The 24,223-nt window shown below is 41.9% G+C and overlaps 1 protein-coding gene across 1 annotated transcript in view; it reads right to left on the bottom strand.

Moving 5' to 3' along the window:
• LOC149874193 (suppressor of tumorigenicity 14 protein homolog) overlaps nt 1-24,090 on the bottom strand; it is a 31,810-nt gene extending 7,720 nt beyond the window's left edge. Inside the window, exons 1-12 of the mRNA XM_090031595.1 lie at nt 23,850-24,090; nt 23,719-23,757; nt 22,242-22,458; nt 19,307-19,449; nt 18,628-18,725; nt 17,557-17,669; nt 16,492-16,625; nt 14,093-14,197; nt 13,082-13,189; nt 8,811-8,930; nt 4,600-4,783; nt 1,192-1,463 (exon numbers count right to left, since the gene is read on the bottom strand). Of these exons, the coding sequence (XP_089887721.1) occupies nt 1,192-1,463; nt 4,600-4,783; nt 8,811-8,930; nt 13,082-13,189; nt 14,093-14,197; nt 16,492-16,625; nt 17,557-17,669; nt 18,628-18,725; nt 19,307-19,449; nt 22,242-22,458; nt 23,719-23,757; nt 23,850-24,090 (1,774 nt within the window). The remainder of the gene's footprint in view (nt 1-1,191; nt 1,464-4,599; nt 4,784-8,810; nt 8,931-13,081; nt 13,190-14,092; nt 14,198-16,491; nt 16,626-17,556; nt 17,670-18,627; nt 18,726-19,306; nt 19,450-22,241; nt 22,459-23,718; nt 23,758-23,849) is intronic.
• Between the last annotated feature and the right edge of the window lie 133 nt (nt 24,091-24,223).

Below are 24,223 nucleotides of genomic sequence, written 5' to 3' on the forward strand. Positions count from 1 at the left end.
CCACTCGTATGGTTGAGGGCCTCTGTGGCCAGCCTTATGAGGAGTGGCTGAGGGACCTGAATCTCTTCAGTCTCCGCAAGAGGAGACTGAGGGGGGATCTTGTGGCTGCCTACAACCTTATCAGGGGCCACCAGCAGGGACTTGGGGAAAGTCTGTTCACCAGGGCCCCCCTTGGGGTCACCACGAACAATGGCCACAAGCTGAGGGAGGATAGGTTTAGGTTAGATATTAGGAAGAACTACTTCACGGTAAGGGTGGCTAGAGCCTGGACTAGGCTCGCCAGAGAGGTGGTGCTCTCACCTTCCCTGGAAATCTTCAAGAGGAGACTGGATAGGCACCTGGCCGGGGTCTTATGACCCCTGCCACCCCCAGTGCTCCTTCCAGCCCATGGCAGGGGGTCGGACTAGATGATCTGTCTAGGTCCCTTCTATAGAAAGAGCCAGATTTGGTGCCATTAAATGTTTACCATTAGTGTAACATACTGTCACCTTTAAACTTAGTCTTTAGACATTTTTCTAGAATTTTTTTTGTAGCATTATGGGAGAGCATGTGACCTATTTAATTCTATTTAAAGAGACATTTTAATTTAATCAGTTATTGTTTTGATTAACAGTTTAGGAAATTACATCTTTAAATATCCATTTGCAATTTATTGTTGAGGACTTAAGATCCAGAAGTTTGGGGTTAACTGCTAGATAAAGCTCATCTCAAGAAAGCCAAAATGAGTACAGTAAACAACATCTGATCAAATGTGAGACCTGTGGCCACAGTACATTTCAAATGACTATTTAAGAGACTGGGACCCACAAGCTCTTGAGTTCTGATTCAGATACATACTACTTCTCAGTCTGAGCTAAATCAAAACTTGAACAATTTACTGCTAATCCAGGACAATTCCCCTTTGAATAGCCTATGAATTTTCAGTTTCTAACACTTACAGAAATTAAGAACACTACTTATTAAGAACACTAACACTACTACATGTAAGCATTCAGAATCTCTGCCGAACACCTTCTGTGGTTTGGTGCAGGCATTATTTGAAGTTGTTGTGGCTAAAAAGAAATACATTAGATTTTAACGGATCTGTTAGGTAAACCATAATTATTTTTCTTTGGCCCATGAACATGCAACTCCTTTACAGCCAAAATCTAAGTTAAACTTGCAAGAAACATATCCAGGAAATGAACATACTATTTTCTTTTATGGCTCCCCAGCCAGTTACATAGCAGACAGTTCCATAAAAAAATATTCTAGGGCTGCTGGGTAAACAAATGGGCTGTACCAGCTCACTGAAGAATACTGGCGTTTCCATTTCCAACAGGGCAACATCATAGTCTGAGATATACTGGTCGTACCGTGGATGGACAACAATCCTTTTGATTGATCTCATAGCTACATGATTGCTGTTTTTGCTCATAATCCTTATGCCCATGTATGCTTTCCAGCCAGAAGGTAAAGAGTATCTGCAAGGTCAATAAAACAACCATGAGGTAAGTAATACAGGACTAGTTTGTTTGGGTAAGAGTTAAGTCGGCTTCAGTTTGAATTGGTCAACCTCAAAAATGATGAAGCAAGAGAGCAAACAAACATCTTACAAAGCATTCTAGTAAGATAACTGTTTCAAGTTTTATTTTCATGGGAGTTTTAGGTTTTGTTTTTGCACACTGTTTGCATAACCATGCATTCCGGGAAAGCATTTATTTGCACTGAGAGATTTCCATCCCAAATTCCACAAACTCTTTATCTAGGAGTTGTCTAGACAAGTTACACGAGCCAATTAGCACTTGCTCTTCCAGTATAACTCTAATCTGTGGATGTAGCCCTAAAGGAGGAAATTGTCCCCAATATCTGGGAAAAAAAAGACTAGAGAGCAGATAGGTTAAGGTTTTTTCCCTCGATACCACATAGAGCTAAGCTGGGGAGCCGAAGTCAGATAGTGTCAGCAGTGACTGCTACACATCACACCACAGAGTGCTCATCTGCCTCAGTTTTGTTCGTGGAAATTTCTGCTTCCTCTGCATAAGCAAAGGCAAGCCCATTCTCATTTCTGAGACAACAGGCAAACCTACAGGAAAAAAGACTTCTCTAGCGCCCAGCAATGGCTGCCCCACCTGCCCCAGCTCCCAGCACTCGTTAAAAAAAAACCCTGACTGAGCAGGTGCTGCCGGGTGGGGGCCGATCCCCACTGCCCCCACTGCATGGGGGTCTCTTCATGAGCCCCGTAACCCCTCCTTTACTCCCCCAGTCCCCTCCATGGGTGCCCTACCTCGGGCCAGCTCTGGCCTGTTAAGAAAAACAAACCAACCAACCAAAAAACCCCAGACTCATCACTCCTGCCAGCGGGGGTGATCCCCGCTGCTCCCACCATGGGGGGGGCTCTGCATGAGCCCCCAAAGCCCCAAGGCCACACCAGTAGCAGAGAATCCTGGGTCTTTCTTCAGGTTTGTTTTTTTTTCTTAAAGGGCCAGGGCACGCATGAGGGGATCTGGGGCAGCGGGGGGGTGGGGAGGTTTGGGGGCTCATTCAGAACCCCCCATGCAGCATGGGGCAGTGAGGAGCGCCCCTTCCCCCACCCCACCCAGCGATTTGGGGCTTTTATTTATTTATTTATTTATTTTTAAGTACTGGGAGCTGGGGCAGCCATGAGGGGGCTGGGGGAGCAGGCGGGTGTTAGTGGGGGCTGGCAGGGGTCCCCCCCATGTCCCCCACCTCCCCTTCTCCAGGCCCCACCTCCCCTTCCCCTACTACTTACCAGCTCAGAGGGACTGTCCGAATCAAAGCTCTCTTAATCTTTTCCAAAGATTCAGACGGCTTTGAATCGATTTGGACCTTTAAATTGGTCCCCTGATTCAATTTGGATTCAGAGATTTGGCCACTCAGTCAAGCTGAATCTCCTCCAAACTGAATCACTACCCAAAGCTTTGCACAGTCCTACCAAATATTTCATTACAAGATGTTTTGGCAGCTACACTCTTCATTAGACTCATAGTTATTGAAGGAACCAGAACTTCCAATTCCCAGTCTTTGGGAATATCACCCATCCTGCCTATTTAAACCACAGGGCAACAATCTTTCTATCACCCTTCTATCAACTTTTCAGTCAGCGTATGCACTACCATGCTGATAAGTAGGTAGGGTGAGAGCATAATGGAGAATAAGTGGATGGTGTCGCTACAGTTCATTAAGTCCTTAAGCAAGTCAGAACATCTATGGTGTTATCAAAGTTGTATGTGAATGTATTAACACGTTCATCTCCAGCAATTACTCAGGATGGCTGCCAGGATAAGAAGCATGGCAGCCATCTTACAGTATCTCCATCCTTCCCCTCCATTCCAGCAGAGAAAAATCAGCTTCCCTATTTAAGATATACACTCCAACTCTGATTTTGAGAGGAAAGGTACATGTGATATTTGAGTAAATACGTCCAGCTCTCCCACTGAGTGCTATTCTAATCTCCTGGAAGTTTATTTGTATATAGTTATATTAAGAAGTTGCATTCATAAGCAGATTCATGTGGCTCAAACACAGGATTTGCTGGCCACAATGGTGAAAAAATTAGTATGAGCACTTCATACAGTTTTCAAAAGTCTGAAGTATCTAAAATCTATTCAACATACCAATTATGGTCAGCGCAGTGCATTAAAAGACTGCATCGCTATTGGTATTGCATTTACTATAGATAACCGATGCCTAGAAAATGGTGTTTAGAGGTTTATTTTGAGGAATTAATTTTAAGGTAAATATATATGTATTAGAATAATGGCCCAGGGTGGCAGCAAATATTAACTGATTTCTAATGCCATGGCATCACAGTCCTCACAGCTTTTAAGGAAAACTGGCTGTCTAACACAACAAGACTAATGTACATACACATAGCCTAGGAAATTGTGGGCATATACCATGCTGTTCCATAACCTGAGATAAGTGGCACCAGCTCGCAAGGCCCAAGAGTTGGGGGCCTGATAGCTCCAGTTTGTGGGGAGCAGACCAAATTAGGAAAAGACCTGGAAAGCCCAAATTAGGATGCGTGCATGTGATGGGCTTGTGAAACAAAGGAATATGCTGATAGGATAGTATGACGACCACAGAAAGACCAATCAGTGATAACCATGGATTAGGAGTCATCAGGAGGTAAAATGTATATAAAAGGAGAGCAGAGACTTTAGAGTAACAAAGGGTCCCCGTCCCAAAGAGGGGAACCCAAGGCACCATAGACAGAGGGATACCACCAGCCTGTATCATCCACCCCACTGTATGGGGGGTGGTGAGCCTCAGCCTCCAACCTCCAGGCTGCTGATATCTGACATTCAGGCGGGAACCTCAGAGTTAATCTTACGTCCTGGCCAGATGTATCTTGACTCTGACAACAGCCCTAGGATTGGTACCTATAGAATTGCTTGCATTATTCCTTTCTCTTATCACTGTGCATCAATAAATTTGCCTATTATTGAATGGAAAGGTCGTGGTCAGTCTGAGGGTTTTGGGTCCCTGCAGAACAAGGCACCTGAGTCCTAAATCCAGTGCCAACAATAACTTTCCTACTTTTTCTAACATATATGTATAGTTCACACCCCTGAATTAAAAGTGGTTTCTACTGACCTTATGGAATCAGAATCCAGGAAACAGTGAGCAGCAGATATCAGCCATCTATTTGAAATAACAGATGCACCACAAATATGGCCATAAGTTCCCATCTGTAAGCTTGCTTGCCATGGCCACTTTCCAGACCTTGCATCCTCACCGCCCACAATTCTATTTTTTTTAACCTGACTCCTTCCACAGGCTAATAAAAAAAAAAGGTGGATTAAGAAATGCTCAACACATTGGGCTCTTTTACACTGTTATTTTGTTTGTTTGTTTTTAATATTTAGCTCTTACACTTATAATTTTTCATATGATATACAGAAGTGCTTCCAAAAAGTAATCAGGAATACAGGTTGTAGCCATGTTGGTCTATAGGCAAAAGCAATCAGAACTCATGGTAGATGTGGCATCTCTTATTAGACTAACTAGATAGTTGCAAAAAATATATATATATATAAAAAAAAAAATAAAGAAAATGTTTTGCAGCTATCTAATAAAACCAAAGCTCCCTAGGCTGTACTCAACCAAAGTAATGGTATTTACTCCCATTTTTCCACAGAGGTTACTGAGGAAGTGACTGACACAAGGTCATACTATAAGCAGAGTTGAAAACAGAATCATAGTCTTTGGATCCTAAATCCAGTGTTCTAGCCACTGGATCAACTATTAAAGCAGCTAAGAATTAAAGGAGACACAGAATTATAGGGCAGCTATACATGACCAGTGAAGCTATTCTGTCTCACTGTAATTACAGAACATTGGAGCAGGCTTCATTAATCAAGTCTGCTGGAGCATGGTAATTACTGCATGTGACAGGGGAAAGTCACAAAGCTGCCCACAATGGTGACATGCCCCATCTCACCTATCACAACTTGATGTATAAAAGAAAGATGTAATAATGTGTGAGGTTGCCCATTTTATGCCCCAATACCTAGGGCATTATACACAGCTCTGACCTTCCCTATATCATGTCCCATAGCTTGCAGATGGCATCCAAAATCATCCAACTTCTCCCGGCTACATTGCTGAACTGCACCACTTACCCTCCGGCCCAAATTCAGCCTCAGGCATCCGTAGACTTCCCTTGGTCATTACACCCCCTCTCTGGGACCTCCACTCATGCCCCTTCACTGGGCCCTAAACCCACACTCCCTCACTGAGGCTCACTCATCAAACTACTGAGGCCATCCTATGCACAGGGCCTGAAGGACTGGGATCACTCCTCCGCCCCCTCACTGGGGCCTCAGGGCCTATGCCCCTCATGTACCAGGCCTGTCCATACTCTAGGGTTACCCACCAGGTTGTGGGGGCTGTGACTATAAGGTGCCCCATAATTGCCTTTCACTATGGAGGCAACTAGTGTGGCATTTCCTGAGGACCACCTTGCCACAGGCACCCCACCACACCATCCTACCCTAACAGAATGTAATTTTAGGTCATGCCCCAGGACCAGGAGTTGCCACCATCCCCATAGCTCCTGTTCTGTACCTCCAAGATATTATGTGAGCAGCAGCTCCAGCCAGGCAATATTCCCCCTCCAGCTGCTTGCAACAAACTGCTGGCCTAATGCAAAACATTTTCTTTATTTTTTTTTTCTTTATTTTTTGCAACTATCTAGGAGTTGGACTTGATGATCTACTGAGGTCCCTTCTGACCCTAACATCTATAAATCTATGAGAAGTGTTTGCTTGACTATCTCTTAAAAACTTCAAAGAATGGATATTCCAGAACCTCTCTAGGTAGTCTTCTTCAATCCTTAACCACCCTCATAGTAAGAAAGTTCTTCCTAATATTCTGTCCCTGCAGCCACAAAAAAAATCAATTGCTGACTCTAGAGTGTTTGAAGACTGTTATCAGAGCCTCAGTCTTTTCTTCTTTAAACTAAGTTACCCAGAAAGGTGGTGGAAGTTCCATCCTTGGAGGTTTTCCAAGACCTGGCTAGACAAAGCTCTGGCTAGGATGATCTAATTGAGGATGGTCCTGCTTTGAGCAGGGGGTTGGTCTAGATGACCTCCTGAGGTCCCTTCCAACCCTAAATTTCTATGATTCTATAATAGGGATCAGGATCTTGGGGCCACAGCAGCATGGGACTGGGACTCAGGGTAGAGCCATGATCTGCTCCCTCCATTCCTCTGCCCATAGCAGAAGGTGCAGGGCAGACAGGCCATGGTACATGAGCAGCAGCAGTCATGGAGACTGCCAGCAGGGAGTAGTGGCAGGTCCAGTGGCAATGGCAGAGACTGGCAGTGGCGGCAGGAAGGAAATGCCACTGCCAGGGCTGCCAAGAAGCAAGTCCAACTACTCCACCACGTCAGCCCCACTGCACACGCAGGGGTGGTGGGACTAGCCCAGGCTGCTCCCCACACCTGGGATGGGCAGAGCCAAGGGACCTGCTGAGGGCTGGATAAAAACCCTTGGTGGGCTGGATCCAGCCTCTGGGCCATATTTTGCCCACCCCTGTTATATGTCACAGTTCCTCAATCTCAAATCAGTTTTGCTACTCTCTGATGAACTCTTTTCATTTTATTCACATATTTCTTGAAGTGCAGTTTCCAAAAGTAGAGCAAAAAGCTGAATAGAGCAAAAGAATGACTTCCCTTAATTTGTAAGTGACACTCCTATAAATACAGCTCTGTATGCTACTGGCTTTTTTATTCTTATTTTGAAACAGGAACACACACATTGTCTCATAATAAGTTCGTGATCTACTCTAAACCGTAGGTCCTTTATGCAATACTGCTGCCTAGCTGGGCATTTCCCTAGGCTGTATTTGGACTGGAACAAGAGCATGCACAAGTACAGAACCATACACTTGCCCTTAATGAAACTAGTAGGATTAATTTCAGACCATTTCTCCAGTTTATCAAAGTAATTCTGAATCCTAATTCTAGCTTCCAGAGTGTCTGAAACTTTGTTATGTGTGCCCTCAAATCTCATTCTCCAAACCATTCATGGAGAAATTAAAACAGCACCAGACCAAGCACAGGTCCCTGGGCAACTCCACTTCACACTCCTCCCTTCTTCCCCCGCTCCTCCCCACCCCCCCCACCAAGTTAGACACTGAGATCTAGGTAGATATTGGATGACTACCTCTTTGAGCATGAAATTCCAACCAGCTACCAATGCACTTACAGTCTACATAAAAGTACTGCTATTTCCTAAATTTAGCCATGATTTCACACAAAACCTTGCAGCTCTACACCTATTAAAGCTTTGATGACAAGTTTCAGTATCAAACTTCCATTTTTCTACTGACATATACACCCTTTACTTTTTAATTGTGGTCTGTACAATGAACCTAGATTGGCTAGTTTAGCTTATTCCCAATAATTATCACATTTAGATGACACAAGGTAATGATAATTGGTCTAAACAAATCACAAGGAAAAACCGAGAGAAAACTAGGAAATTGCCCATCAAGCATGATGGGGCGGGGGGGGCAGGGACTGCATTGTCGTCCCCCGCTGCCGCTCGGGTCAGGTTCCAGCTTTCCTCCCATCCCTGCCCACTGCTTTGGCCTGAGCTCATTCCCTTCCTCCCCCCTGTCATTTCAGGTCTGGTTCCCCCCTGCTCCCCTGCTGCTTCAAGTGCAGGCCCATGCAGCCCCTAGCCCCATGCCTTCCAGGACTAGGGAGGGGAGTGCATGCAGTGGCAGCGGCTGGCCGGCAGCAGCGATGGGCAGCTGTGATGTGGTTGTGGTGGCAGCTGGCTGCCACATGCTACCACCAGTAACCCCCCCTCTCCTTCCTGCTCCCACCTGACTCTCCCTTTCTTCCTACCCTCTTCCCCAGTGCCTCCCCCCACTGCTGGCTGTTGTTATGGGGAGGGCAATGGGGTCCCGCTCTGGCCCCTGGCTCCAAGGAGCAGGGATGGGGGGGCAGTAGCACTGGCCTCACCCCCCAGCTCTGGTCCCTCAGTCCCCACCATCATAGCAGTGCTCTGCTGTGCATCTCTGTCTGTGGGAACACTGATTGGCTCCCAGGACAACCAATTAGAGTGCAAATAAAGCATTACAGACAGACAGACTAAGGCTTTTATAATATTGGAATATTTTCATACAAACAATAGCAGGAAATTATTTTTGTTCATATCTAACTGTATAAATCCTCTGTTCTACTAATTTTTAACCAAATCTACTACTAGTTATTTCAGTTTAGTGTAATAATTCAGCCCTAAATTAAACCCTAGTTTAAAATGTTTTCCATTGGACCTTAAATGTTACATACCACAATTAACTTCATCAGATCCATCAGCACAGTCTCTTATTCCATCACATTCAGGGTTTGGTTTCATTAAACACTTGCCATTTGAGCATTTATATGCATATGGAGAGCAATTTTCAGAGGCTGAGAAAAAAAAAATACATGACTTATGAAACATCTTGGAAGGTACTTTTTCGTAGGTTACTTAGCAGAATTCTCTCTCATTAATGACTTGTGTAAGGAAGTGAAAGGTTACAGGCTATCCCCACCTGACACAGTTTTAAATTAATACCAGGTTGTGGGAGAAAGGGACATTATGTTAAACACATCAATCCTGTTTGCAGATGGTGGTATGCGCTACCCATGCCCACCTACTGGGCAACTAGGTTCAGGACAGAATGCAACATATTAATAGATGTGATCAGTCTTCTGGCTGCATCGCTACAAATAATGAGGTTGTTGGTATTAATTGTAGATATACTAAACATTGATTATGATAAATCCTACGTGTTTAGGAATTCTACCTATCCCTACCCTCAAACAGTGGCATTTTATACCATCTCTTTCATATTTTTGTTGTTTAATTACTGATAAACTTGTTAATTTAACATTTCTACATGGAGTCAAATTCCTAGATTTACCCTGTGTATCTATGAGCAGTATGTGATAATATGTGATACTATGGCGAATGATGAAGAAAAAGGAGAATGTGAGGAAGGCAAGAAAGGGAGATGAAGCAGATGTTTTGGAAATAGCTGCTGCTGATTGCCATGTATTAAAAAAAATTGAGACATGATAGATCATCTGCCTTCAGACTATATAGTTCATTCTGCTTGAAAAATCACAGATATTAGATATGAATTTTAATCTTTTTCATTTTAGCCGTAATGTAGATCTCTGTATTCTTCTTTGGTGCTTTCTCTACTGCAGTTTTAAAATATTTGAAACAATTATATTTCAACTATTACCTAGCAATAGTATTGGATATACAATAGATCATAACAGGGTACCATGGTGGATTTGTTCAGAAAGATTTAATGTCATACCTTTAACAGCAATGAAACAGTGAGCTGTGTGGTAACACACAACTTTTCATTTAGATGCACAATGAAATCCAATTTGAGAAATCACTTGATAATACTCCAATTCCTACAATCTAAAAATGTATTACCTGTTTTGTATATTAAGACTTTCTTCACAGTAATGGAGGAGACTACAGACATGCTAGAATAGATGTCACTTGGACAAATTAAATAACCCATATAGCATATATCCTGAAAATCATAACGTGAGATGTTGAAAACTTAGACTAAAATTTACTTGAAGATTAACGTTTTTAGATAATAGAGTACAAGCTAGATGGTTTTTAATGCTTCTGAATGAAAGGTATTAATATGCCACTACTGCTATCTTCAGAGTTGAGTTTTTTACTTTTTGTTTGGAGAAAATACTTCCCTTAAGATTTGGGTCCCCAGTCCTTATTGCAAAATGTGTTGTTCCATTAGAAAGCCGGTGATTCATTTCGTGTGTCCCTGTTGGCAAACTTGTACTTTGGGCAGATGATTCTGTTCTAGCTTGTCTGATATTTGCATTTAAACCATAGTCTTCTTGCTAAGTCAGCTGTTAAGACTCCAAGAGTCTCCTCAACTCAACAGTTCAGTGGGTGGAAAACAAGCTGTATGGTAGGACCCAGAGAGCTCTCATGAACAGATCTGTCGTCCTGGTAAGAAGTTTCCAGTGGTGTCCCTTAGGGGTTTGTGCTTGGACCAGTGCTTTTCAACATCAACAAGGACACTGGAAAAATTTGAAAGGGTCCAAAGAAGAGCCACCCAGATGATCAGGACTTGCAAGAAAAGCTATACAAGGAGAGGCTGAGTGGCTTGAGCCTCTTCAGCCTACCGAAGAGAAGACTGAGAGGGGACTTGGTAGCAGCTTACTGCTACATCAAGAACTCAGTGAACACCTGTTCACCAGGGCACCCATGGGGAAGACCAAGAACAATGGATACAAATTCCTGGAAGGCCATTTCTGGTTTAATTCCAGGAAAAACTCCTTCACAGTCAGGGTGTCTGACTGTGGAATAAACCCCCTTCAGTAGTGGTGCAATCACCTACCTTGGAAATCTTCAAAAGGAGACTGGACAGTCACCTTGCTGTGGTCACTTGACCCCAGTTGTCTTTTCCTGCCTAGTGCAGGGGGACTGGACCTGATAATCTACAAGGTCCCTTCCAGCCCCTAGCAATCTATGAATCTATGAATATTTCTGAAAACTGATTTATATATAAAGCCCTCATTGTGACAACAGTAGCCTCTCAGAAGTTACTGCTTGGTAATGGATTTTGAAGTAACAAAAGCTACCATTTTTGCTGCAACATACAGCAAAAACAGTGTTTATTAATGAAATTTCTTATTCTAATCCCATGGTTATTCACAATATGCAGAAAAATATGATTCCACAGGCCACATAGGAAAAGTAATTTAAATTTCAAATATGAGGCAAGTCTGTTACTATACATGGTCTGAAAAGAAGAAAAAAAAAGCATGTTTATTGTCCTTTCTTCGTTTAGGGAAACTAATGACTCCTCCATGTTCAAGATGTTCAATATATGAGCATGCTACCTACAAAAAGAGAGATGACTGCTACATCAAAGTGCAGTAGACCCAAGCGTACCAAGTGTCATGCTTCTAAAACAGGGATGGGCAAAATATGGACCACAGGCCGGATCCAGCCCACCAGGCCATCTATCTGGCCCATGGAGCACCAAAAAAGTTTAAAAAATAACATTTATCTGCTTCTGGCTGCCTGTCAAAGATGACAGGAGCCAGGGGCAGCAATACCCAGGGAAAGCCGGCAGGAGTCAGAGCAAGGCTGGCTGAGCCCTGCCCCCCAAGTTCCCTCCCACAGAAGCTTCTGCTTGATCCATCTTTCACTGCTCCCCTGTGTGCCTGCTCCAGGACCACATGGCTTGGGCTGCATTGCCAAACCGTGGGAGCACAGGGCCATACTGGGACCCCAGGGCCAGGAACAGGAGGGAGTGTGTATATGGGCATGAGTCCATCCATCTGTGCAATGAGGGAGGGAGAGACAGTGTGCATCTGTGCATGTGTGTTTCCGTGCAATGAGAGGGAGAGACAGAGAGAGCAATGAGGGAAGGAGTGTGTGTGTTTGTTCATAGGGTGAATCCCACAAGCAGATCCCACCATACATATGCACCCACAGCCCCCTCACCCTGCCATACGTGAAGGCTCCCACCCCCACACACATCCCCCACAAACCCCATACCCACCCACACCCCACATAACCACGCCCACATGATCCATCCCTCTGCACACCCCTATAAACCCCCTGACAACCCCCCCACAGACAGCCCCCCCCCACAAACCTATACCCTCCCATGCCTCCCCCAGTATACAAGAGTAGGCTTCATTTTAAGCTTTTATGCAATCACCTCCGTGTACTCTTCACAAACACAAGTAAATCAGGACAAAAATATTTTTTTGAAATCAAATTAATGAATGTTGTAGATGTTTGATTTTTAGAAAATAATTTGGTATTTTTCTGGTTCTGAAATGGCAAAACCCCTTGCTAAATAGGAATATTTCCTGGGGCAAAGGGAGGGACTTCTGGTGGCAAAGGCCAGGGGCTAAGGGGTGGGACTTCTGGTCCCAAGATGGTGACCTGGGATCAGGGCACTTGTCAAGGGGTGGGGTAGCCCTCGACAGCTTGCCAAAACTCAGCAAGTGGCCCTCCGCCCAAAGTAATTGCCCACCCCATTCTAAAAAATCTGATTGCTGATGTTTATTAACCTAATACCACATGTGAAATAGAGAAATGAGAGAGAAATATGTTGGAGATACCACATTTTGTTGACACACTTGTCCAAAATCATCAAATTTACTGACACAGCAACACAAGGAATTTATGAGCTTTGTCCTGCTTTATATTACAACACCATTCTAGCATGCCCATATTTAATTAGACTGGCAGAACAAATATTAAATGTCAGAAAAATCCATTTTATTTTCCTTGGGCCTATTCATGCCAGGACAGAAATAATTATCTGAAACCACTCATTGACTAAAAGTTTACTAAAAGTCACTAAAAGTTCCCCCATTGTTGTTTCAGGAAATAAATCACTTTTGCACATAAGCAGAATTCTTGAAATGGTTTGCATCCATACACACACACACACGATCTACAAATGCAGTTAGTTTGAGAAAGAAAATTAAAGTGGAAATGTTCCTGTTTCTACCGCTCATGCATCTCATATAGAATTACTTCACAGTATGCTTACAGCAGTTGTTTTCATCACTGTCCTCTCCGCAGCTCTCCTCCCCTCTGCACATCTTAGAAGCATGCTTACACTTCCTATTACCACAGTTAGACTTCTCTGGACTGCAGCCTGAAGCCAAAAAAAAAAAAAAAAGTTAAAGCTTCCCATTAACTGTACCATTTGACCAGGAAATGAAGAAAATGTAATGGAGCATCAATACCCTGTGATATAGGTTAAGATTATTCTTTGCATCTCCTCTCATGGTCTAAGCCCTCCTTACAGAAATCTCTGTAACGAATGCATAACACATCATAGGTTTCTACATGGAAGGAGGAGTTTTGGTTGTAGCTGTGTTGGTCTAAGGACATAGGCAGGCAAGGTTCTTTGGGTAGAGGTGGTATCTTTTATTAAAACAACTGACTCACACTTGGGAAAAAGTTCTTAGCAAGCATGCAGGCAAAGCACCCTTCTATGGGCATAGGGAGTCTGCTGTTCTGAGACATCCAAAGAATGAAAGAAGCTAAAAGTATTGGAAAAAAAGGTAAGGGAAATAATGCCAAGGTAAGTAAGGGAGACACTATTATAGCTGAGTTCTCCAAGGTAGAAAAGAGGCAGTTTGGGAAAAAGTAAAACCTGGAAATTAGGAAGACAAAGGGTAGAAAAGGAAGGGAGGACAGAGAGGGGGGTTAGGAAGTGTAAATGGTAAGGTCAGGAAGGTACCTGGTGAATCAGATGTCAGATTTATGGCAGATTACAACCTGCCTGACATCTGATTCACCACGTAGCTGCCTGACCTTACCATTTATACTCCCCTCCCCACTCTCTCCTCCTCTCCTTTTCTACCCTTTGTCTTCCTAATTTCCAGCTATTTACAAATTCTTATGCATAATACATTTTATTTCTATGGGGTATATGCAACAGTACTGAAAGTTAGTATATTAAATGTTAATTCCTCTGTATTTTTAATGTTATACAGCCACCCAAGTGCCTTGGTGTACCACTTTCGTTCCATAGTAATAATTACAAACTTACCACAGTCTAATTCATCACTGCCATCTGAACAATCTTGCCATCCATCACACCGACTGTTTAAAGGAATGCATGTTCTATCTGCGCACTTAAATTGTCGAGGACAAACTAAAAGAACCAAAGATGGGAAAAAGCCACAAAATTCTAAGATATTTAAAAACTTGTTTTGGATTGAGCCAAACACATTGTTTCCCTTTTTGACATCTTGAAATCCTTACACGCAACTTTCAAAATGATTGGCCTGAAAATTTGTTCTCTATGTGCCTGACCCAAGTCAATGTAAGTGGTTTCTCTTTCATCTCTGGATCTGCCAGGCAGAACCAACCACCACAGTTTTGTCCCATAGTTTTATTAATTTCAATCAGAAAAAATGAATTGAGTCTACTTTTCTGTATACTTCACACAGAAGTGGGGGGAAAGGATCTGATAAATTAATTTCAGGCAGTTGTCTATTCCCTTCACATCTTGAAAAGGGGTAATCCACCGTTACACATCCTTTTTGCTATATATATATATATATATATATCTACATGTGCCACAACAGGGATCTAGGTGTTTTTACAGCAACACTTTAGTAAAATCTCACATAATGAAAGATTGTGGATACTCAGCAGTCTATGAAGAGAGGAATTTGTTTTCTCCTAATTTGCAATTATCAGGCAGGATTGCACTGGGAGAACATGGGTCTCAGAATCCTGCACCCACATAAGCCACACACCTTGCCGACATCCTTCACCAAGCATTCATAGGCTGCCTATATACATGCTGGATCACATTCTAATTAGAACACATCAGAGCAGACTCAACTAATTGAGTCTGCTCCACATTCTAATTAGAAGGCCCCAGTGTAGCCTCATTATCACATGTACAAGCCCCCACGCATTTAAAAATGGCTGCTGGGGCGTTTTGTCTAAACCTCATTGAAAGCACCCTGAGGCCATTTATAAACCCATAGGGGTTTAATACATGTGACAGTGAGGCATTTTAATTAGAGTGGCTCTCTGGGAACTTCTCTAATTAAAACTCCCTCTCTGCCCCCGAGCGACTGTATAGGCAGCCATTGTGTCTAGGTAGCTACATTACAGGACTTGCCCTACACACAGAACCATGAAGCCCACTATTCTGGTCTTCACTGGATTGACTGTGGGTATGGCAAGACACAGCTAAGTGGGAGAAGAGCGTACAATGAGTGCATACCACTAGTGTAAGGAGAAAGAACTCTGCATTGTCTTTAAAGAAAAGCATTTTTAAGCTCTTGTTCTGTACCATTCTCTATTCCATATGGCAGCCCAGGCAGCCAAGGGACCCTTAGCCAATGACTCTTCTGAAACAAGAATCACCAAGGCACAGATGAAACAGCATCCCTGGAAGTTCCCAAATGCTGAAGTCTTAATTGCCATTGGTCCTGCCCATATCCTCCCAAGCTAAAACATAAAATTGGGTCCTAAACTACTGAAATACGACAGCATTAAAAACGCCAACACATCAAAAGAACAGAAAAAACAAACACACACCTCACCAGCAAATCCAAATGAACAAAAAATGATACCACGCACAATTCTCAATCATAAAGATATCTAAGGACCCAATCACAACATTTCAAATACTGCATAGATCTTCTGAAGATCAATACTTGTTTTGTTAATAAAGGAGGCGTTTGAAAAGAGGAGTGCAGAGGTCTTTCAAAATATCAGTCATCCAAAATGCTGACTAGAGGACAGCTGTTGATAAATTTTGAAATAAAGCAGGCAAGGTTCCCATCAAACCTTAGCTTCTCCTTTAAGGGCTTATTGTTTATTCTAAACTATTCTGAAAATGAGTTCAGAACAAAATAGAAGCAATTAGTCAACTTTGAATTCACATCCTAATTAATTCATTGGGTGGCTGCTTTTATTTTGGAATAAAATTTGCTTTGTGTCATTTCTGGAAATCCACAGTAAGAGCAGCCACTGCTAAGGTAATCAGGAATAGTTAATACACTTTCAAGTCACACCTTGCATTAGTCCAGATTTATATCAATGAGAAGACAAGCCCTAAATTTGCCCCTCCTCCCCTACTAGCAGCAGTGATCACAACATGGACCTTTTAAAATGTCTTGAGAATTTCATAAGCCTTCAACAAACTGGATTTGACAATTTTTTGGAGGTCCAACTATTATCTGCCAGTTAACAGAAGTTCTCCGGGAAGCCTGGAAATATTAACGCAAGAAATTATTTTGAAGGTTGTAGTCGTATTTTCTCAAAGTAATTCAGTGAAAAGTCCAATGCTTTAAACATCCAAATTCATGACAAATACTTTTAGATTAATAAACTTAACTAATCTAGTGAATTAGAAGTTTATCAAGATTAAAGAAGCAAAAAAATATTAACCCCTTAAATTAAAATGGACCTGTATCCACTTACGGTCCATGTAACTGAATGCTTTATATTCAATGTAAAAACCTCTATGAGTGACCAGTTCATCTGAATGGAAATTGATTGCAACTGAATAACCATAGTCTTTATTTCTCTGGCCTTCTGCAATAGCTTTGCAATACCTGGAAAGGGAAAAGAATCATTATAACTACAATTCCACTTCCATCAGATCTTAACTCTTTTTAATGTAGTGACTTTAGATTATCTTGCCAACCCAGCCTTCTTTATTATTCACCATACAAAAACACTAACATCTATGCATGGGCAATACAGTTCCAATAAAATCCATACAAGTTCCCCAAAAAGTCACAGAGGTTTTAAATGAGTGTGGTTCCCCTCCCACCGTGCAAGGATACTTTTCTTATCTTTGAAGTTACTGATTTTCACTGGGACAGGAAGCCAAAGAACAAGTCTGCAAGGCGGCCAACATTGAAAACTATGGCCTATCTATCTGGAGCCCTTCTAAAAAAGTCTCTTTAAAAGGTTTCCTGTTCAGTCCTGCAAACCCAAGAAGTTCAGTTTCCACTCACAGAATTCCACAGTCCAATTGCATGTTAACTTGGATGTATTCCTTCCCAATGATGGACACTGGACATTTGTAAAACACTTTATATTGCCACGAAAAATGAAAGCAAACTGCAATCATTACAGATGCATTGCAACTACAAAGCAAAATTCTGAAATGACAAAGGAACTCACCCGTCAGAACAGAAATCTAGTTCAAGAGGCTGGCGAAAAATCATCGCTCCAGTGGCTCAATGAAAAACCCTGCAGTGGACCTCATGGATCACCACTGTTTTCAATCGAAGTTAACCAATTAAGCACATTTTTATTGTTATGAAATAGGGACCATGCTGCCATTAGTGACAACCGTTTGCTGTTTATCCACAAGTAATAAAGTCAGAGTGAAAACGTGATAGTGTTTACAAAGCTGTAACAATTCTTCACAAGAAACAGTTGAGAAATATAAGGTTTTAGTACAAAACTTTTTATAGCACCAATTACATCCTCTCTCAAGATCACCAGGCAATTAGTAGAATTTGTTTAACTCACCTAACTCCGTCAATTTCTAACCAGTCCTTATCACATTTACTAGATCCTGGAGACTTCTCCTGAATTTGTATTACAAGAATTTTTAGTGATAACTTATAGCCAGGCAATGGTGCCTAAAATCAAAGGGTTGAAAAACAAAAGAAAGGAGTTTTACTATGGCTAATATGTATTTTCAAATTGGCTCAGTATAAAGTGGAATTCAAAAGTCATGTTCTCATCAGCAAATGATGCAGACTTCAGAAATGCATGGATTCACACATTCTGTGGTGGCAGCTCTCTGGCACCAGGAGTTCTGGGCAGCAGAGCCAAGTAAGCATAGACAAATCCTGTGCAGTTGTATCTATGTTCATGAAGCAGAAAGCCAGCAGACAAAAAAAAGCACCAGTGGGGAGCTTGGCCTAGATACGAAGCCAAGGGACAGCTGCTTTGGGACACAACACTCACTGGAAAGGCAAAATTGGATACATCCAAGTAAGGGAACTTCCTACTCTTTCTAGTAGTGTTGGGGTGCTGCTGTCTCCATGATGGTCAGGAAATGTGAAAGGCGATGATTTTTGTGGGTGATATCTGAATGCACTGCATCCTAACTATGCAGTTGGTTCAATAAAAGACATCACCCACAAAAATCCTTGCCTCTGCTGTTTCTAGCATGTTTAGGGAAAAACAGAACTATACTAAAAAACACCTGAATAACATTTCAGGTTTTTCCTCCTGAAACAAATCGAGCAATGCCCTCAATATGGAACACTGATCCTAACTCATGCAGTGACAGAAACTGCCATACCCTCACAGTCTAAGATGCTTTCCTATCTTGCACATCATATGTGACACTGCCAAATCCTGTCTCCTTAATGGACAGTGGACGTTTTTGCTCCTACCCCCTCCAAAAAGACCCCAAAACCTCAGCTGCAGCATAGGTAAGAATATTAACTGCCATCAGATTTGTTCAACGCTGTTGCTAGCATGGTTCTCAGGATGGTTTCCTTTATTTCCTTCCTGTTTTACTACCTCAGGATGTGCAATGAAGAACTTTGCACAAAATCACTATGAATTCCAAGTGCAAGGACTTACTCTGATTATCCAGCTGCAGTCAATGCTTGGTGGATAGTAACTTGGATAATAAGGGGAGCTCACAGTCCCATTCCATGAGATGTAACGCCCGCCACATACTGGGAGAAAAAAAAACATTAATTAACAACCCAATTACAGAAATTGCAATTATATAAGTTGCACTCAGGGGTCAGCCCATGGGCCAGATCTGGCCCACAAAGATCTGATGCAGCCCAACATGGCCACACAGCTCCACCACTGCAGTGCCTGTTTTTCTTACAACTAAACTTACCATTACAGGTAACAAATCAGCAGCACTTGGTGAAGGGGCATGAATAGCAGGGGTTGCAGTAGGGGAAGGGGCATGGGAGGTATTTTTCCCTGATGGTAATTGTGTATATGCAGAAGCAGACACCATTAATGAACCACCTAGAGCCAGGGACAAAAAGTCACCTTTGGAAAAGATGTTCTAGTTCTAACCCCAGGAAGACTAACCCTAAGAAGCAGAAGGATAGTATTCCCCAGACTCAGCTGCTTAGCTGACTGAAACCTGCTTCAAGCAGATACAGTGTGGGTTATTAGGATGATACTTCAATATCGTTGTCTCAGGCAAAACCCAGACAGTAACATTCTAAATTACTAGTGACTATTAAGTATGAATATGCCCATGTCAAATGTTCAACTTGATTTGATTACCTACCAATTTTAGGAACTGCTTGGAAGTAGGCTTTTAGTATGCTGTTCTCTTTTCTTTTGTCCAGCGAGAAGGTGACCAGCATTACATTACTTGATGAAGTTAACCGAACAATGGGGGGATTCCAAGCCCCTGGTACTCCACACCACCTGAGAAGCATGCAGATTTGATTAGACTGTGATTTCTATATTATTTATACTTCTGCTCAGTTATATGGTAACAATGCCTAGAGCCCTGAACTCCATTGTGTTAGAGGATATACCAAGAGAATAAAACAGATTCACTCCAATACTTAATGCTTGGTGATGTTTTATGCCATAGGGCCCCTCTAGATGTTCAGATAAAGGTGAGATGGGACCTGATGTGCGAGCCGCATGTTCATGATTCTTGCTATGCCACACATGCGTAGCAGGAGGCATGATTGTGGGATTATGCATTAGAACCTATCATGCCTTATTACTGGTTCAGGGGGAACCTGGGATCATGATCCCAGGGTCTGCCTCCACCAGCAAGTAGTAAACTCCCATGGCTGGGAGGCCCCTCAGCAGACCAGGCTCCCAGATGCAAGGACACCCTAGGCTTTCCTGTACCTAGGAGACTGCTGCTGATGCAGGCTTCCAGCAGTGGGAGCATCCCAGGCATTGCTGCAGCTGGGAAACCGCAGCTAAATGCAGGCTTCCAGTGGTGGGGCCACCTGGGACAGCCCCATCAGCTATGAGCTCCTAGACCTTGGGGTGCACATGAACCCCCCCCCCACCCCTAATTAGCTGACTGGGCTCCCAGGTGGCAGAGGGGCTGGCTAGGACATGAGAGTAACAAAACTATAGAGCCATGTGGCTGTCCCCAACCAAGCCTGGTTTGCTGGGGCTCAAACTGCTGCAGACCCAGTCGCTGTTCACATATGCATTTCTGTGCAGTAAATGACTCTGCCATAAAATAATACTGTCCCCAACAGTATTATCCTATGGTGGAGTCAATTAATTTACTGCATGCCAATAGCAGTGCACGTGTAGACAGTGATGCTTTTCTGTGGAGCTAATTAGTTAACTCTGCAGTAAAGCTCACATATAGATGCACCAAGTGACCACAGAAGTTTACTGTGTGAAATACATTTGTTGTTATCTTAACTTTTTAATGAGTTAAACCTTAATGAGTTTCATTTCCTACTCCTCTACTGAGACACTGCCTATTTAGTGTTCCCGGTTTACCTTCTCTAAAAAACATATATTATTTAATATACTTCTATTGCATTCCTTTTTATTCATCTTTTACCAAAAATGAACAGTCTTAATTTTTCTCCGCTCTTCATCATCAGATAGTCATCTTCTGATGCCCTTACCATTCATATTAGTTACCTGTTTGAGCCATTCTATTTTTACTCTGCCTTTTTGACATGGGACTACGAGAATGAGAGGGTGAAGACATATAAAAAGGGCCTGAAAATTCACCCAAGTTGCATGCTTATGCAGTATATAATCACAGCCTTACTTCATACCCTCATAGCTAGCTTGTTGCCATGGTACATGTTCACCACTGTATTGCATAGGAGGTAAATCAGAACTATTTATGATGTGGTCGTCTGCTTGGATGGGATGCCTATACAAATGTATCATGAAGAAACTAAGGATCATTAAGGAAGATTTCCCTACAGTTGACTTGATAAACCAGTGGGGCTGAGGTTTAAAAGTACATGATGTTAACCTCACGTCTTCCATGTGTATAGCTGCATTCTCCCTTCTCCTGCAACATGACTTACACTGCCAAATACACAGAAAAGGATGGTCCTTTGAAACAACTCAACTGCTTTTCCTCTCACATGTCTTGGATCACACACAAAAGCTGAAATACTCAAAGTACTAAGAACTTTCTATATTAAAGATAACACTGGATACAACACAAATAGTATAAACCCCACAGATTATCTCCTCTCAGCTAAGAATAGTGGAAATGTGTCCATACCATTTGTCCACACCATACAGGATCTGTTGCAAACATTTGACGTAGTCAGATACTAGTAATTTCATTGCTGCTTAAAAAGTAGTAGGCATGCAAGGAAATGCACGGACTCTGTCAGTCAGCAAGGAAACAAACATACCATTCAACTTGTGCCCAACAGAGAGAGAGTAAGGCAACATGTGATAAGTTTTTCCAGAATGAGAACAGGCTGAGAAAGAAACCTCCAATTACATATAGACTTTCTTTCCAAGTATGGTTCTTTTTCTTGAGTATACTTAGTTCTTTCAGTGTACTCAAACCCTATTTTTTGTAGGTTGCTATATACAAGCATCAATGCATAAGCTAGTTCCATATACCAAGTGCATGAATTAAACTGGGGGAAAATGCCCTTATCCAAAGCTGTACCTAAAAATACTACGAGCTGCTTGATATTAATGAACATTTCTCTTCTGTTTGTTTTAAAGTAGTGTTCTTATTAAAAGTAATAAGAGGGAAGTTGATAGCCCTTGAAATTGACATCTACTCCATAAATAAAAAAGTGCATCAGAGGAATTTCCTGTCATAAGCTACCCAAGTAGCTAATTTGAGGGTAATTTAAAACTAACACTAATTGGTGGCTGCACAATATCTGGTCTCTTTGCTGAACTCAAAAGGTGAGTATTAGATCTAAATATCATTAATATTTGCCAAGTGGATCTCTGTTAATAAGAACTGGCAAGAGCCCATCTACTTATTTTAGATAGGTTTGTGATATCAATGATACTGAATCTCAGTCACTACTAACCCTGGCTGTATTCTGAACAGACTTTTTCAAGGTGCATGATTCTCTATTTCACTGCCAGTCCCTTGAGCTATTCAACCTTCAGGCAACCGTTTTTGAATAAAGATGTGTTCAGAAGAGCTCCTACAGGCAGTGGGTGCATGTGCTTGGGGTTTTTGTTCTTTTATTTAAGCCCAAAAAGTAGCATTTTGTGTACAGTCATACCTTGTAATGATCTTGTTCTGAAGAGGGAGGAGGAAATCATATGCTGATAATCTGTGAGATGCACAGCTCCTCGGAATAACGCCATGCAATGTAAGAATGACAAGTCTCACAACATAGTTAGAAGGAACTCGCAGCCGCCACTGGTAAAAAGATTTCTTGGGATTCATCAAAGTCAAACTCCTGTTGTTACCTGGCTTTGCATATAGGTCAAAGGATACTGTTAAACAAAAGACACTACATCAGCAGCTGCAAAATTCAAAACCAAGGGAAGGCAAATAGAAATTAAACTGTGGAAGTCTCAGTATAAATCAAATGGATAGAAGCCGTCTGCAAAATAAGGCTTCATCACAACAGACATACTTCTAGATGTCAGCAGACAAGACAAGGACTGCACATATGATAAAACTATACAGCAATACATTCTCAAACAAAACAGGTGGTCCCCTCTCCAACAAGGCTGAGGTGAAACTATGAAAATAAAAGCTTCATACAGTTGGTTTGGTCTGTAGATATCTAAAGTCTTTCAGCTGCACATCTCTAGGAGCACTTCTATGTCCTAAAAATAAGAGAATCTGTGTGCAAGGATCTGTATCCTGTAACTTCCTCTTAACTCCGGCCTTCCAATTCAGCCTGAACTCTTTCTTCTGCAAGTCTGTAGGCCATTTTTGGAATATCTTTATGCTAATAGATTAACTTAATTTTGGCAGAAACCCTACGTACATACACATTTCTCTCCTATGCCTGCCAACAAATCCCAGTACTCCATACTCCAGCATGTGCAGAGCCTGCTCTTCTTCCCGTACAGAAGCACATAATTCATTCCTGAAGTGAACTGAAACCCTATTCATTCTGCTGTCAGCCTGAAAAATCTTCATCCCTACCATCTTAAATTTCCACGGGATAAACACTTTCTCTTTTGCCTCTGCCACTAGATTATTCTCTCTCTGCTTTAGTTCTAACATGAATCCATTGTCCTGAATTTACAGGTCAGAGGCAGACAACCTCATGTGAAAATTAAAACCAATGGAACTGCATATTTCCAATGTGATGGTCAATATTTTCTAAGTTGGGTGTCTAGATTTAAGCTGTTCAACCTATTAGAAGAGCTATGAAATGGCTTGCTTTCTGGGTACTAAGCAGCAATCTCTTTCTCAATACAAGACATGGAAAGCTGCACGTTCTCATTAACCTTGAAAATGACATGTTCCTAAATAGGTTTTAAAAGCTCAACATTAGGTATCCAAAAGATTTTGGAGAGCACTTGCAAAGAATTTTCGCACTATTACTTACACAAAACGAGTTCTTCAAGGGAGGGACTGTCTACTCCTGTGTATGGGCAGTGACCAAAAAAGGGGTCCCCATTCTCATTTGGTTTCTTGACTCTACTATAATTAATGCCTGGGACTCTGATCACTTTGTTGATAAAGGGACTTTTTTTGCAAGTAGTATTACTTATTATTACTTGGTATTTCATTACCTGACTTTAAGGTCACATCATACTCAGTAGCATCTGCAACTTAAATTAAAAAGGGAGTATCAGTCAGATATAAGCAAGCATACATACTTTAAAAGAACTAGTAGACTTATTTTAATCAAATGCATATTTACCAAAAAGATCCATTGTAAAGCGATCAAAATTCTCTTCTACCAAAAGGCTTTCAGCAGAAGAATTAACACTCCAAGGTACTTGCTTCCTGATTATTTTCTTCTGCTTCAGTGAGATCAGTTTTTTGAAAGAGCCAGTAATATCTTGTGGTGCCCAGAATATACTCCAGTAGTAGACTTTGAGACCATCTTCTCCTTCACTATGGGAAGGAAGGGGAGATTTATAAGAAGCTTTTATATACATTTATGTAGGCTTTTGTTGTTTTAGAGCCAAGTTTAACTAGTTTGCACACTAGATGGCTTGGCTGCATGGTTGTGTAGACTCTACATGGTTGTATATACTCTCTTAGTGCAAGTGTTTTTAAGTGGGGAGTTTT

This window comes from Crocodylus siamensis, chromosome 1, assembly GCF_052110815.1.
Source record: "Crocodylus siamensis isolate JL-2025a chromosome 1, ASM5211081v1, whole genome shotgun sequence".
NCBI lineage: Eukaryota > Metazoa > Chordata > Crocodylia > Crocodylidae > Crocodylus > Crocodylus siamensis.